This window comes from Trichechus manatus, unplaced genomic scaffold, assembly GCF_000243295.1.
Source record: "Trichechus manatus latirostris isolate Lorelei unplaced genomic scaffold, TriManLat1.0 scaffold00044, whole genome shotgun sequence".
In the NCBI taxonomy this organism is placed as follows: domain Eukaryota; kingdom Metazoa; phylum Chordata; class Mammalia; order Sirenia; family Trichechidae; genus Trichechus; species Trichechus manatus.
Genome location: NW_004443980.1, coordinates 9,586,453 through 9,602,443, shown reverse-complemented (window position 1 = coordinate 9,602,443; position 15,991 = coordinate 9,586,453). Strand labels below are relative to the sequence as shown.

General features: G+C 38.7%; 1 protein-coding gene across 3 annotated transcripts in view; it reads left to right on the top strand.

Annotated features, from left to right (window-relative positions):
• Positions 1–15,991, top strand: part of COG3 (component of oligomeric golgi complex 3) — an 80,249-nt gene that overhangs the window by 26,768 nt on the left and 37,490 nt on the right. For all 3 annotated transcript variants that reach the window (XM_004376595.2, XM_023731594.1, XM_023731596.1), the window contains exons 10-14: positions 379–505; positions 1,876–1,967; positions 3,049–3,188; positions 4,644–4,804; positions 13,248–13,353. In XM_004376595.2, coding sequence (XP_004376652.1) covers positions 379–505; positions 1,876–1,967; positions 3,049–3,188; positions 4,644–4,804; positions 13,248–13,353 — 626 coding nt within the window. The remainder of the gene's footprint in view (positions 1–378; positions 506–1,875; positions 1,968–3,048; positions 3,189–4,643; positions 4,805–13,247; positions 13,354–15,991) is intronic.

The window sequence follows — 15,991 nt, the reverse complement described above, 5'->3', positions numbered from 1 at the left end:
GATATTTTCTGAGCAATTCCCGTGCATACTATGCAGGCTTTTTCTCGTAGCACACAACTTATTTTGGGAAGCAGAGTCATAGACCTGACTTAGCGAGTTTGTGTGGCAGCTCTTTTTCCCAGAGCAGGATTTCCGTCTCATTTGGGCTGATGTAAAGTCCCTGCTCTTAGAAGACAAATCCTTCTGTAAAAGATAAAGATTCATTATGGTTTATTTTTTCTTTCTATATTTAAATATTTCTGATATTTAATGTGGGCAAATGAGAGGTGACCATATAACTTTAGAGGGTTGGCAACCTGTTCTGGGATTTAAGATCAGATTTAATTTGTATATATGAAATCAGAAGTTTATACTCCAATCTCATTTGCTTCCCATCAGATACCAGCAAGTCCTAAATGATATCCACCAGTGTTACCTTGATCAGCGGGAGCTCCTTTTGGGCCCTAGTATTACTTGTACTGTAACAGAGCTAACCAGCCAGAATAACAGAGATCATTGTGCCTTGGTAAGTTTCTGCTTGTTCTGGTTTAATGTTAAACCTTCTTTTGAGCAATTTTGATACCCTAGAAGTTATACCTGGGTAAATAAGTTTTGAATCCTGTATTAGCTTCCCAGGGCTGCCGTAACAAATTACCACAGACCGGGTGGCTTGAAACAACGGAAACTTATTGTCTCACAGTTTCGGAGGCTAGGAGTCCAAATTCAGGGTGTTGGCATGGCCATGCTTCCTCTGAAGGCTCTAGTGGAAGATCTTGCCTGGTCTCTTCCAGCTTCTGGTATCCCCAGGTGTTCCTTGGCTTGTGGCAGTGTCACTTCAGTCTCTGTCTTGGTCATCACGTGGGGTTCTTCCCTGTGTGTTTCTTCTCTTCATCTGATAAGGACACCAGTTATAAAGGGATTAGGGCCCACCCTAATGACTTCAGTTTAACTTAACTAATTACATCTGCAACAACCTATTTCTAGTGAGGTCATATTCACAGGTATAGGGATTAGACCTTCAACATATCTTTCTGGGGGACACAGTTCAACCCATAACAGGTCCCATATCAACGAACTTAAAGAATTTTTCTTTCACTTATGATAAATGTAGTTTCCTTACTTAACTTGGCAAAGTATCTTCATCCTGACATATTTTTTGAGCTATGAATATTCACAGTTAAGTATTGTTCATTGAAAGATGAGGTTTCAGGTTTGGGTGTTTATATTGACAGTTTAATTTTAGCTTTTGTTGCAAAAGTACTCTTTCATTTTGTGTGATTTTAATTATACTGTAGAAAAATGCATAAAGGTTTTTTTAAAATACTCCTTTTTCAACTAGACAAGTAATTTATGTTCATTGTCAATAGTTTAGAAAATAATGCATAAAGAAGAAAATAAAAATCACCCGTAGTCCTATTATGAACAACGATCTGAAAAAATGCCTGAGTGAGTATGCAGAAGTTCGTCAATTTCCAAATTACCTTCCTCTTGAAGTTCTCTTTGTCCAAATTTAGTTTTGTCACTGATATTTTCTGAGCAATTCCTGTGTATACTATGCAGGCTTTTTCTCGTAGCACACAACTTATTTTGGGAAGCGAAGTCATAGACCTGACTTAGCGAGTTTGTGTGGCAGCTCTTTTTCCCAAAGCAGGATTTCCGTCTCATTTGGGCTGATGTAAAGTCCCTGCTCTTAGAAGACAAATCCTTCTGTAAAAGATAAAGTTTCATTATGGTTCTGTTCTTCAATAATGCATTGAAAACTAGCGTTCTCTTCTTCAGTATGTTGTTTTAGGAATACATATGCTTAATCTTTTTGCAAATAAAATGTACCCTTTATTTCATAAACACTGGAAACATTGTATGTCTTTAACTGTCCCTGGTATTTGTTTACTGCAGGTTCGCAGTGGCTGTGCCTTTATGGTCCACGTATGCCAGGATGAACACCAACTTTACAATGAATTTTTCACAAAACCAACATCAAAACTAGAGTAGGTGGTACATGGAATCTAACTCTTATTATTAAGGTTTGATTTGTTAATAACCATAATGGATTATCATATTAGCAGAGTGTTTTAACTTTGTGTATGTGTGTGTGTATATATATAGAATATTGTTGGATAAGACAGTGGTTATTTTCTTAAAATAAATGTGTAATTTAAAGGCCCAGTATGCTTTCACATTGTTTGTAATATGATTATGGACACTGAAGAATCCTGTACGGGTAACTAATTAAGAGTCTTGGGAATCTTGATCCCCTTATCTCCACTAAGTACAATAATTCCTTCTAGTTAACAAATTCTGTGATTCTAACTAATGAAAGACACTTCAAAATACAGACACTGTTTAACATCCTTTTCTTTTTTTCTCTCGAAGTGCCTTTCAGATCTACTGACACTCCTTTTGGGTTCTTTATATGGGCTGTTTTATTGACTTCTGTAATGGGGAAGAAACCAGTGTATTTAATGGTTTTGTTGGGGTGATCACTTTCCGTGAAGTACTTTATATAGAAGAGTACCATTGACAATATGAAGAATACGGACAGCTTAATATTTTCCTTTTCAAATGTTAAACATTTCTCTAAATACTTGGTGTATGTCCCAAGTACTTTGAGTTTTGCCTGTCTAAATCTATAAGCATTTATAAATTTTGAACCTATCTTTTCTGGGGAAAGTGATACCACCTGATTCACAGTGAGGTAGAATATAAAAGGGTAGTTAAATCTACTGAAGTATTTTATTGTTTCTGAAAGAAAATATACACTATTATTGCTGAAATAAATAAAAAATTTTAAAGAGTTGACTTGTCTTTTGGTTGGGGACAGCTGATTAGAATTGATTAGAATTAGACTGCTAGGGATTGCTTATTGATACTGAGCTTTTAAAGAAAAAACAGTTTACAAAATTATTTCAGCCTTTTACTTTTCATTCAATAATGTTCTCAGAAACTGTTTTCCAATGCAGATTTACTTATTATTTTTATTGGCTGGAAGAAATCAGTGAGCCCTCTTATACTATGAGAGAATCCTGAAAAGATTACTCCTAATAGTCATGTTTTCTTCTTTCATTCTAGTGAACTTCTGGAGAAACTGTGTATGTCATTGTATGATGTCTTCAGACCACTGATCATTCATGTTATTCACTTAGAGACTCTGTCAGAACTTTGTGGGATTCTTAAAAATGAGGTGCTTGAAGATCATGTACAGAACAATGGTAAATGATAAACAAAAATGGTAGCTTAATGGTCTTTTTCATTATATTTGTGTCTAAATGAACCAGAAAAAGATTAGGTTCTCTCTTCTAAAAAATACTTAATATTTTTGAAGCCTGGGTTGAATGCCCTGCCCCTTTTTAAATCCAGGCATACTTTAGTCTGTGACTGAAGGCACAAATTAAATGGGAAAAGGATTTTAAAATCTAGGCAGAATTAGTAATAAAAAAAATTATAGTCACTTTTCTTTCTACCATTTGAATGTCCAAAGACCTTCAGTTTTGGATTAGGCATTTCTGGTACACTATTACCAGAATAAGTAGCCCTGGTGGCACAACAGTTAAGCATTCGGCTGCTAACTGAAAGTTTGGCAGTTCAAAGCCACCCAGCGGCTCCATGGGAGAAAGACCTGACAATCTGCTTCCCTAAAGATCAAAGCCAAGAAAACCTAATGGGGCAGTTCTCCTCTGTCACACAGGGTTGCTATGAGTCAGAATCAACTTGATGACACCCAACAACAGCATTACCAGAATACATAAAGTAACTAATTTTAATGTCTACTCTTGAATAAAAAGAAGGAATTATTGTAACATACACATATATTAGTGATTTATCTTTTTTTTAAATTACAAAGGAAAAGAAAATAATTATCGCAACGACTGTATCCATCTGCTGCATCTTCTAATGATACTTTTAAGCAGTACTCTAGGTTATCATTTTAAGTAGAAGTGATTGTCTTTCCTTAGAAGACCCTGTGGACTTGTTAACTCTTCCAGAGTTTCTTATTCTGCTGCATTCAGTTAATTCTAAGATGTACGTTTTCCCACATTTTAATGATTCTGAATTTAAGATAATTTTTTAATTAATGTGAATGTTTTACGTGATTGTGGAGTGTCTCCAAACCCCCAGGTCTTGGAAAACTTACTGAATTACTGATGTGTTTTAACACTGAAGGCATCTTAGAGATGAAGAAATAATATGTAAACTCAACTTCCATTTTGTTTTTACTTTTTTGTGAAAATATTAACACATCATTGACATCTATGGTACTCAGTTATTTGTGAAATAAGGATAATAACCCAGTTGATAACCTGCCTTAGCTGTCTCTCAGGGTTGGTTTGAAGCTAGCTACGTGGACTCATACAAATCACTTTTAAAAAACACAAATCTCTCTTAAAATTCAGATTTTAATATTCATATTAATAATAAAAGTATTTTCTGAGTCCCAGCAAGGAGGTAGATAGACAAATTTGTTTCTCAATTTTAAAATTGAGGAAATTGAAAGATGTTTACTAAGTTACCTTTTCCAAGGTCATTTGAGTCATACTGAAATAGAACCAGAGCCTCTAAAGCAAAAGTGGTTCATGTTATTTCTGAACAATTCAGCAGTATTTTTACTTGTTTAAAAGAAAGTAATTTTCTAAATCTAAAGGATGATTGCACTTTGTTTTTGTCAGCTGAACAACTGGGGGCATTTGCAGCTGGCGTAAAGCAGATGTTAGAAGATGTGCAAGAGCGGCTCGTCTACCGAACCCACATCTACATTCATACTGACATTGCCGGCTACAAACCAGCTCCTGGAGACCTGGCATATCCCGACAAGCTGGTCATGATGGAGGTAAGGTTTCCTACTTGGTCGCCCCTTCGCACTGCCTTTCAGTGTTTTATACTAGTTAAAAAAGGATTTTTCTCTTTAATTATCACTAAGATGTAGGATCAAGATAAACTTGCCATAAAATCATAGGAAATAAAATTCGGAAAATCCCAATCTACTTCACAGAATAAATTGAGCAGCAGTACTTTGTTAGGTTGTTTTTCCTTCAAGTTCTGTAAACATTTTATCAGTTGTCCCCCCTTTTCCAGGAAATACACATTCTGAATTTTAAATTGAATTAGTACTCCGTTTGATTTCTCTCCCTCTTTTTTTTTTTAATAAGTGGCATAGACGAGGGTTCATAACATGGGAGCCACCATATTTGACCATGATGTAGTGACCACACGTCATGCTCTCTCATAAAAACCCTTGAGGCCATCTCCTCAAAATTATACAGTATGGATATCTAATTAGGGTTTAGAGACTTGGCTTTATCTCACTGATCTTTCAATTGCATATGTATCTTTGTTTTCTTTGAGTGCCGGGCAGGCTTTAAATAATAGCTAAGATATTAGTGCTAAACAGAATTTGAACCTGGAACTTTTTAAATGGACAATTTCAAATGTAAGCCGAAGTAGAGAGTAATATGATGAACTTTTATGTACCATCACCCTAGCTTCGCCAGTTATCAATGCATAACCAGCCTTGTTTCACTTACACCTTTCTTACCCCCTGTCACGGTTTGAATTATGTCCCCCAAAAAATGTGTGTTTCAGTTTGGCTAGGCCATGATTCTTGGTACTGTGTGATTTTCCTGTATGTTGTAAACCCTGCCTCTATGATGTTAATGAGGGAGGATGGGTGGCAGTTGTGTTAGTAGGGCAGGACCTGATCTGCAAGACTGGATTGTGTCCTGAGGCAATCTCTTGAGATATAAAAGACAGAAGTGAGCAGTGAGACGGGGACCTCATACCATCAAGAAAGCAGTTCCGGGAGCAGAGCGCGTCCTTTGGACCGGGGTCCCTGTGCCGAGAAGCTCCTAGTACAGGGGAACACTGATGAGAAGGCCGAGAGAGAGAAAGCCTTCCCCTGAAGCTGACACCCTGAATTTGGACTTTTCGCCTACTTTACTGTAAGGAAATAAACTTCTTTTTGTTAAAACCATCCACTTGTGGTACTTCTGTTGAAGCAGCACTAGATGACTAAGACACCCTATCTCCCCAATTAATTATTTTGGAGCATATTCTAAACATTACTTCATCAATAAATAGTTCAGTATGTAATGGTAAAAGCTAAGGGCTTTTATTTTTAACACAACTATAATGCAGTTATCACACTTAAAGACATTAATTATAGTTCCCTAATATCATCAAGTATCCAGTTGAAGTTAGAATTTTTTTCAAATTCACCAGTTAATGTTTTGCCACATTTATTTACGTGTATGTGTGTGTATGTGTGCGTGTATTTTGTTTGCTGAACCGTTTGGATGTATGTTGAAGACATCATGATATTTCACTCCTAAATACTTCAGTTCTTGTTCTAAGAATAAGGTCATTCTGCACATAACCACAATACCATTTTTACATCTAAGAAAATTAACATTTATTCAGTACTGTTATTTATATGTAACGTCACTGGATGCTGCAGACTGTTAGGCTCTTGGCTGCTAACTGAAAGGCTGGAAGTTTGAGTTCACTCAGAGGTGCCTCAGAAGAAAGACCTGGTGATCTTCTGAAAAGTCAGCTACTGAAAACCCTACGGAGCACAATTCTACTGTAACACAGGTAGGGTTGCCGTGAGTTGGAATCAACTTGATGGCAACTAGTTTCTTTTTTTTTAAAAACATACAGTCCATCTTTACATTTCTCAAGCTTTTCTCCAAATGTCTTTTATGGCTAGATCAAAAACAAAAACAAAAGGATCCAGTCAAGATTCCTGTGTTGCAGGGGAAGTCAGCACAACTGGACTAAACCAAAGCTCAGAAGTTTCCTGAATACAATTAAACACTTTGAGGGACAGAGTAACAGGGGTAGGGATCTGGGGACCATGCTTTCAGGGGACATCTGGGTCAATTGACAGAACAAAGCTTGTTAAGAAAATGTTCTGCATCCTACTTTGGTGAGTGGCATCTGGGGTCTTAAAAGCTTGCAAGCGGCCATCTACGATGCATTAATTGGTCCCAGCCACCTGGAGTAAAAGAGAATGAAGAACACCAAAGACACAAGGAAAGTAGTAGCCCAAGAGACAGAAAGGGCCACATAAACCAGAGATTTCATAAGCCTGAGGCCAGAAGAACTAGATGATGCCCAGCTACCACCAATGACTGCCCTGACAGGGAACACAACAGAGAGTCCCTGATGGAGCAGGAGAAAGGTGGGGTGGAGAACTCAAATTCTAGTAAGAAGACCAGATTTAATGGTCTGAATGAGACTGGGGGAACCCTGGATTCTCTATCAGCCCAGGACTAAAACAGTTTCCGAGGCCAACTCTTCAGACAGGGATTGGGCTGGACTGTGGGACGTAGAATGATACTCATGAGGAGCGTGCCTCTTAGCTCAAGTAGATACAAGAGACTAAATGGGCAGCTTCTGTCCAGAGGTGAGATGGGAAGGCAGAGAGGGTTAGGAGCTGGTTGAATGGACATGGGGAATCCAGGGTAAAGGAGGAGTGTGCTGTCACAGTATGGGGAGAGCAGTTGGGGTCACATAGCAATGTGTGTAAATTTTTGTATGAGAGACTAACTTGAAATGTAAACTTCATTTAAACTACAACAATAAAAGAGAAAAAAAGATTCCTGTGTTGCATTTGGTTTTTAATGTTTCCATTGCTAAATCAAATCCAGACTCCTTCTCCCTCCTCCCCTGCCCCCCGTCCCCTTTTTTTCCACATTCTGGATTTGTCTGATGATTTCCTCTGATTAGATTCAGGTTAAATTTTTTGCCCCCAAGAATAACTATATAGCTAATATTATATACTTCTTACTTCATCACATCAGAGGCATGTAATGTGTTGTTCCAGTACTGGTGACTGCCAGCTCTCCCCGTCTTAAGGGTACATTTCTTTCTTAGTAAGTGGAAGGTACTTTGAGAGTAACTGAGTTCCCCAATGACTTTTCATCCAATCGCTTTAACATCTACTGATGATTGTTGCCTGAAATAGTTATTACATTGGGGGTTGTAAATGGTGATTTTCCCATTTGTCATTCTTTCTACATGTATTGGTTGGCATTCTGCTGTAAAGACTTCCCTTTCTCCTTCCCTTCCTTTCTCTTCACACCACCTTCCTCCTGCCTCTTGTGTCACTGTAGACTAGTGGATTTTTTAAAAAAGTTCAGTATAATTTATTACCATAATTTATTCTTTTTGATGCTCAAATTTGGCCAGTGGGCACCTCTTCAGGCTGACTTCTCTGTCCTTTAGAAATGTCCCCATAGTCTTTGAGTATTTCATTGCTTCTTGCATAAGATGTCCCAGGCCCTCACCTTATACATTTTTTTCCCCAGACCTAGAATCAGCCATTTCAAGAAGACTTGCTACCCTTAAAGGGAGAAAAAAAACCTGTAGCTGTTGAATCATTTCTGACTCATAGCAACCCTATAGGACAGAGTAGAACTGCCCTATAGGGTTTCCAAGGAGTGCCTGGTGCATTCGAACTGCCGACCTTTTGTTTAACAGCTGTAGCACTTAACCATTATGCCACCAGGGTTTCCTTAAGGGGAGAGGAGGGTGGTAATTAGAAACCAAGATCTGAGTGTTAAGTGTGCCCATTGTTAGGGGTTTCATTATTTTTAAAGGCCTTTTAAAAGCCAGAGCTAGCATATGCACTGAAATCTGTGAGAGCTGGAACTTGATGGGACTGCCTTGATTTTCTTGATCTCGCAAATTTTCCACCTTTGACAGGTTGCAGTCTTACCAGGTTGCTCCTTTTAGTGGAAAATGTTTGAGTTTTCCTTCTCCGACAGGTTTCTGCCTCACACAGGGTTCTGTCTTTCACAGGTTTTACTGTATGTGTGTTATGTATGTGTTGTTAGGTGCCATTGAGTCAGTTCCGACTCAGAGACCCTGTGTACAACAGAACAAAACACTGCTCGGTCTTTGTACGTGTGTGTATGTGTGTATATGTATGTGTGTGTGTATATAATAAATAAATTCGTTAAATATCATGAACTCTCCTATTCAAATTGAATTCCACAGGGTTTTTCTTCATCTTCCCCCATTCCATATTTGTATCTCTTTTCTCTGACATAAGAAACCCTGGTTCTCAGCACCTTTCAGAATTATAACACCAATACCATAACCAACAGCAAACCTACAGTTTCAAGATTTTTGTGCTGCTTTTGTTCTTAGAATATCCTACTAAGACATACAGTTGGATTACTGTCAAACCTCTGATTCTAAAAATAGATCTGCAGATTTCAAAGTAAGGGCTGGGTCTCTTTGGACTGGAGATTTTGCCCATGTAAGGTTGTCATTTGCATGTAGAGTCAGACAGACCTGGGTTCAAATCCTACCTCTGTCATTTAGTAGCTGTTTCTTAGCTTGTATGAGTATGCTTAATCATTTGTGAAACAAGCATAACGATACTGACTGAAGGGTTGTGAGAGTAGAGATAATGACTAGAAAGCACTTAACCTGGTAGGCATACAGTAGACAGTGGCTACTGTCATTGTTTTAACACTTGCAGTATTTTAAAAGCATAACATTTGACTGTTTTTAAAACCATCAGTTGCTGTTGAGTTCGTTCTGACTCATGGCAATCTCATTTATTCCTAATGTTATGAGTACAATATCCAACCCATTGGAGGGGGTCTTTTTTTTTCCTTTAAATAAGAAATTTGGCTTGTCAGTAAAGGTAAGTTTTGATGTGTCTGATTTTCATCATTCTATATTGAAATTTAATGTAAAGAGAATTGTCTTTTAAGTTTTCTTGACTGTTTCTTGATTGATTAAGACAGAAATTACTTGATCTAGTTTGTTGGAAAAAATATTTAAAATAAAAATGCACTTTTAAAAGTAGTAGGGTAAAAATTGTCAGTAGCCTGGTTATTTTATTTGAAACATTTCAAAATTTTGGCGCTAGTGAACTTGAAAATGTCCCCTGATGCAATTTTTCTCCTATTACACGTTTCTAATATATTTTTTAAAATGTAATCTGTTCTTCCCAGGTTCATAAACTAGTCTTGCTAATTACCATTTGTTTACAGTAGGGGTGGTGATAGACTTACTATTGGTCTTTTAAAAATAGATACAAGTCCATTTATTCATAAGTGTATCCGCACACCATTTGTCACCAAGTGGCAGTCTCTATTGTTAGGTTGTCAAATGTGACTCAGACGTTACTCTGTTTCTGTTTAGACTGCTGCTACTGGATTTTACCCAGCTTGATTTCCTTTTTTAAATAGGGTTTTTAGAACTGTTTTAGATTTACAGACGAATTTAGAAGGTAGTGCAGAGAGTTCCCATATGCCCCACACGCAGTTTCTTCTATTAACATCTTACCACAATGAGGCAGTATTGATCCGTTATTGTTAACTAAAGTCCATAGTTTAGTTTGGTTTCCTTAGTTTGTACGTAGTGCCTTTTCTGTTCCAGTGTTTAATCTATGATCCTGTGTTATGTTTAGTTTTCATGTCGCCTTAGGCTTCTCTTGGCCGTGACAGTTTCTCAGACTGTGTGTCTGATGACCTTAATGGTTTTGAGGAAGGCTATTTAAGTATTTTATAGGATGTTCCTCTGTTGGAATTTGATGTTTTTTCATGATTAGACTGGGGTTCTGGGTTCTGGGGAGGAAGACCATGGGGGTGAAGTGCTACTTTCATCATCATATCAAGGGTACAGAGTATCAACATGGTTTGTTATGATTCACGTTGATCTAGATCTCACCTGACATAGGTCATGTTGGTTAGGTTTCTCCACTGTAAAGTTCTTTTTTCCCCCATTTTTATACTGTGCTCTTGGAAGGAAGTCACAATATGCAGCCCCCACTTAAGGAGTGGGATATATGGTGCACCTCCTTGAGGATGGAGTATCTGCATAAATTATTTGGAATTTTTCTGCAAGAGAGATTTATCTTTTCTCCTCCATTTATTTTTCAGTCATTTCTTTGGATCAGGACGGACTTATGAATATCTGTTTTATAGTTTGGGTTATAATCCAGCACTACTTTGTTTTGTTGCTCAGATTGTGCCAGCTTTGGCCCTTGGGGGCTCTTTCATTTGCCTCCTGTGTCCCTTTGACGTACTTTACCATTGTAGGTTTTTGTTTTGTTTTAAAGCAGTTTCTTTTTTCCTGGCACTACAAGATGCTAATCTTGTATATTTTCTGTCCCAGTCCTGCAATTGTCCATTTCCCGAAGGAGCCCTGGTTCCTTTTATGGTAAAATGGTATTAGAAACCAAGCTCTGGGTGCTAGGTGTGCTGCCAAGATGTAGTTGCTTCTAAGCCCTCTCAGCTGACCGAACAAAGAAGCACATGTGTGTATTAACCCATTCCTGTTGCTTCATGTCCTCAACAGCATTTTAATTTAGTGCCTAGATTGATAAGTTTGTAGCAATCAGGTATGTTTGTTTTAAAGCCGACAGCCTTGAAGTATGCCAGATTGTTTAGTTTAATGCTCTTACCTATTGTTTAAGAATGTTTTCCTAAGCTTTCATCCCTTCCCCTAACTTATACTGTTTATAATTGTATTTTAGGTAGTTTTATTAGGGTTCCTTGGGTGGTGCAGACAGTTTGTGCTCGGCTGCTAACTGAAACATTGGCGGTTTGAATCCACTCAGCAGCCCTGGGGAAGAAAGGCCTGGCGATCTGCTTCTGTAAAGATTAAACCAAAAATCAAACCAGACACATTGCCATCAAGTTGATTCCGACTGATAGCAACCCCATATGATAGAGTAGAACTGCTGCGTAGGGTTTCCAAGGTTGTAATATTTATGGAAGCAGACTGCCACATCTTTCTTCTGTGGAGTGGCTGGTGGGTTTGAACCACTGATGTTTCAGTTAGCAGCCAAGTGCTTAGCCACTGCATCATGAGGGCTCCATGTTCTGTGAAGATTACAGACAATTGAAAACTCTACGAATTGCAATTCTACTCTGACACACATGGGGTCACCATGAGTCAAAGTCAACTCAGTGGCAACGGATTTTTTAAAATTAATTTGATACATTTTGCTTTTTTGTAATATATAAAAATAACCTTGCAGGGATCAGATGCTATGGTAGGTAGGACATGTAGTGTTGGGGCTGTTTGTGTTTTGTCCAGCCTTTATTACTTTGCAGGCTCATAGTAGGGAGGTATGTTTTGTGTCTTGAGTATTGCTAATAACTGTAGCAAGCAAATAGATGGTGCACTTGCAGGAGCCACCTTGACTCTGAAGGTTACACAGTGGACATGATGGGGATGGGGCCTGTTTCTCAGCCCGACCTAGAGCATTGTGCTCTCTCCCTCCTCTCCACTTCTGGTTCTTTGTTGCAAATATCAATTTTTATAATATAGATGGAATGCCTGATTTAATAGTTCTGTCTGATGAATGTCAGGTGATAAAGTTTATTATATACTCCCTCCCCTCAGCGTAATTTAGTATTATATTTGGTATGTTCATTCAGTCATGACATGGCCTGTTTCCTGGGTACTTCCTTGTGTAGACATCTTGGTTTAAGTATGCCACTCTCAGTAAACGTGCTTGCTTTGTCTGTCTTTTGTTGAGGGATCGGATATAAGGGCAATCTGGCTGTGACATCTGTGTGGCAGTTAGGGGTCGGCTGTACTTGGTTTCTGCACGCAGAGTGAGAGGACTGGCCTGCATGATATGGAGTCTGTCTCCTAGTCAGTTCTCCGGTCATTCTCTTCAGCAGGAGCTAAGTATCTTTCAGGTCCTCATTTGTGTGTATTTCCACCTTTATAGCCATTGTAAATTAGTGGGACCTTCATTACTAACTTAGTAGTTAGTTACTTGTGTATATTGGATGATATTCTTTAGGCAGTGAAGAACGGTTAAGTAGTTAATTGCAGTTTTAATGACCATAAGTTAATTTTTTGAAAGCCCGTTTCAAAAATATCATACTATAGCTATTCTCATTTAAAGAGAAAGCCTGTTATTAAATTGATCAGGTACTTGAATAAAAGCATTTCTGACATTCAGAACATGTCCACTCTTATGTTTGAATACTTGGTTTGAGAACGTAAAGTCGAAAAGTCTGCTTCTTATATGAGCCTTGTATATTTGACCCTTCAGCAGATACCTTGTATTAATTTTGAAATTAGGTGACAATGCTGTGTGTGTGTTTATGAGAATAGACACCCCATACTAATTTAACTTTTTCATTTCCATGTGTTGTTAGTTTTGGCACAGTTCTCTTAATTAGTTCATTTTATTTATTAATTAGTACTTTCTTTGTAGAAGGAACATGATTATATTGCCAAACTGCTGAAAACTCCACTTTAATGTTCCTTCTGATTTCTGTTTCTAACAGGAAATTGCACAGAGTTTAAAAGAGGAACAGAAGAAGGTACCTTCAGAAGCTTCGTTCTCAGATGTTCAGTTAGAAGAAGCAGAGTCTAACAGTCTAACAAAGTCTGGTATGTTAAATGATGTCTTATCTCCTAACATTTATTCATTTATTTAATAAACCTTTATTGGGGACTGGTTGGGTCCCAGGCATGAAAAACAGCTTGTGTTTTTGAGGAGCTCACAGTCAGGTGGCAAGGGGAGCAAAGAAAAGAGTTCTGTTCACTTTATGGTTCCAGGGTACATTGGAAATGAGAGAATGAGAAGCTTCCAAAAGAGAGGGCTTTAAATGGTGTAATGTTCATGTGCTAGAACTAGGTGTCAGTGCAAATTGGTGGAGGGACTGTTGCATGAAGAGATCGATAAGGCACGGGTGTAATTCAATGGTGACATGCTGAAGGTATGCACAGGGCACTCTTGGATCATGGAAGAGGGGCATCAGAATTATGAAGGGAGATGAAGTTTGAGTGCAGAGAGGTGGGTTCAGTGAGAGATGTGGCATCTGGAAGCTGCAGTCATTATACAGGTGAGTATGAGAGAGCCAGGTGAAGTAAGATTGTTTAAGATAGGTTAACATGTCAGAGGGTATGGAGGAATGGAAGAACACAACCACTTTGGAGGAGTTGAGTGGTTTGATATATCTGGGCACAGGTTGTATGTAGGGGAGGCACAGGTAAGGCAGGTCAGATTGTGATAAGTCTCATGTGAGAGTCTCATGGACTTCAGGCTTTTAGCCAGTCGACTATATCAGGGTAATTACATGGTCAGATTTGTGTTTTGTAAAGGAATTGAATAACTGAGACTGGGGTAAAAATACTACTGACAGAAATGTATGGGATAGCTTGGACAAGGGTGCATGTTATGCAAGGAGCAAAATTATCCAAGAATCACTCTGGGTACCCATGAGTTCCCTAGACAACAAGCTAGGTAGGAGATAGAGCAGCCCCTTCCCACCTCTCAGCCGTAAGGGTGACATTGGCGCTCACTGTAATCTTCGATGGGCTTTAAAGGATCCCAGCTGCCCCAAGAGCCCCAGGCTGGTATTCTGAATCAACTCTATAAACAGTTGGTACCTCAAATCCAGGCTGCCAAGATTTCCCCATCTGACAAAGTAATTTTATCACTTGCCTATAGGAAGGGAGACCCACAAGGGGTTGAAATTTCCTCCTCTGAAACAGAACCCATGCCGTGTCCAGCGGACCTTGTCCCTAGGACATCTCTTCAGGAGTCTTGCTGAACCTGGCCTTGGGAGTTTTCCCTTTCCTAGTAAAGCCTATTCTTTTACCCATGGCTGGCATAACAGTAAGGTATTGCTGGCAAAACCATCGAGATTGGATCAGAAGTTGTTGTGTTTTTCCGTTTGAAAGATAAAGGTGATTTGAACCATGATGTTGACATGGGGCTGGAGAAAAGCATATAGGTAAGGGATAGTGTTAGGAATTGGAATCAGTAGAATTTGATGACCCACTGGATGTGGAGGCTAAGGGAGCATTGAGCAAGGCCCACGTGGAACAACTGAGAGAATCTGCTCTGTGGATACAGCTGCCATGTGTGTCAGAGTAGAACTGTGCTCATAGGGTTTTCAGTGGCTGGTTTTTGGAAGCAGATCACCAGGACTTTTTTCTGAAGTGCCGCAGCGCTATTTTAATATGGTAGCCACTAGCCACTCAACATGTGAAATGTGGCTAGTCCAAATGTGATGAGAAAGACTTAGTATGAAAAAAAATAGAAAATATCTCATTAGTGATATTTTATATTGATTACATATTAAAATGATATTTAGATATATTGGATTAATTAAATAAAACATATTAAAAATAATTCCACTTTTATTTAAGAAACATTTTTTTCCTCAATAAACTTTTTTTTATTGTTGTTGAAAGTATATAGCAAAATATAACCAGTTCAACGTTTTCTGCATGTACAATTCAGTGACCTTGATTACATTCCTCAAGTTGCACAATCATTCTTGCCCTCCTTTTCCAAATTATTTCTCCCCCATTAACATAAGCTCACTGCCCCGTAAGTTTCCTATCTCATCTTTTGAGTTGCTGTTGTCAGTTTGATCCGATATAGATGTTGTTATTGTTGTTAGGTGCCGTCAGGTCGGTTCCAGCTCATAACGACCCTATGCACCACAGAATGAAACACTGCCTGGTCCTGCAGCACGCTCACAGTGTCTGCTATACCTGAGCCCATTGTTGCCGCCACTGTGTCAGTCCATCTCATTGAGGGTCCTCCTGTTTTTCGCTGACCCTGTGCTTGACCAAGCATGATGTCCTTCTCCAGGGACTGATCCCTCCTGATAACATGTCCAAAGTATGTGAGATGTAGTCTTGCCATCCTTCCTTCTAAGGAGTATTCTGGTTGTACTTCTACCAAGACAGATTAGTTTGCTCTTTTGGCAGTCAATGGTATAGTCAGTATTCTTCGCCAACACCGTAATTCAAAGGTGTCAGTTCTTCTTCGGTCTTCCTTACTCATTTGTCCAGCTTGTGTATGTATATGATGCGATTGAAAATACCATGGCTTGGGTCAGGCGCACCTTAGTCTTCAAGGTGACATCTTTGCTTTTCAGCACTTTAAAGAGGTCTTTTGCAGCAGATTTGCCCAATGCAACGGGTCTTTCGATTTCCTGACTGCTGCTTCCATGGGTGTTGATTGTGGATCCAAGTAAAATGAAATCCTTAACAACTTCAGTCTTTTCTC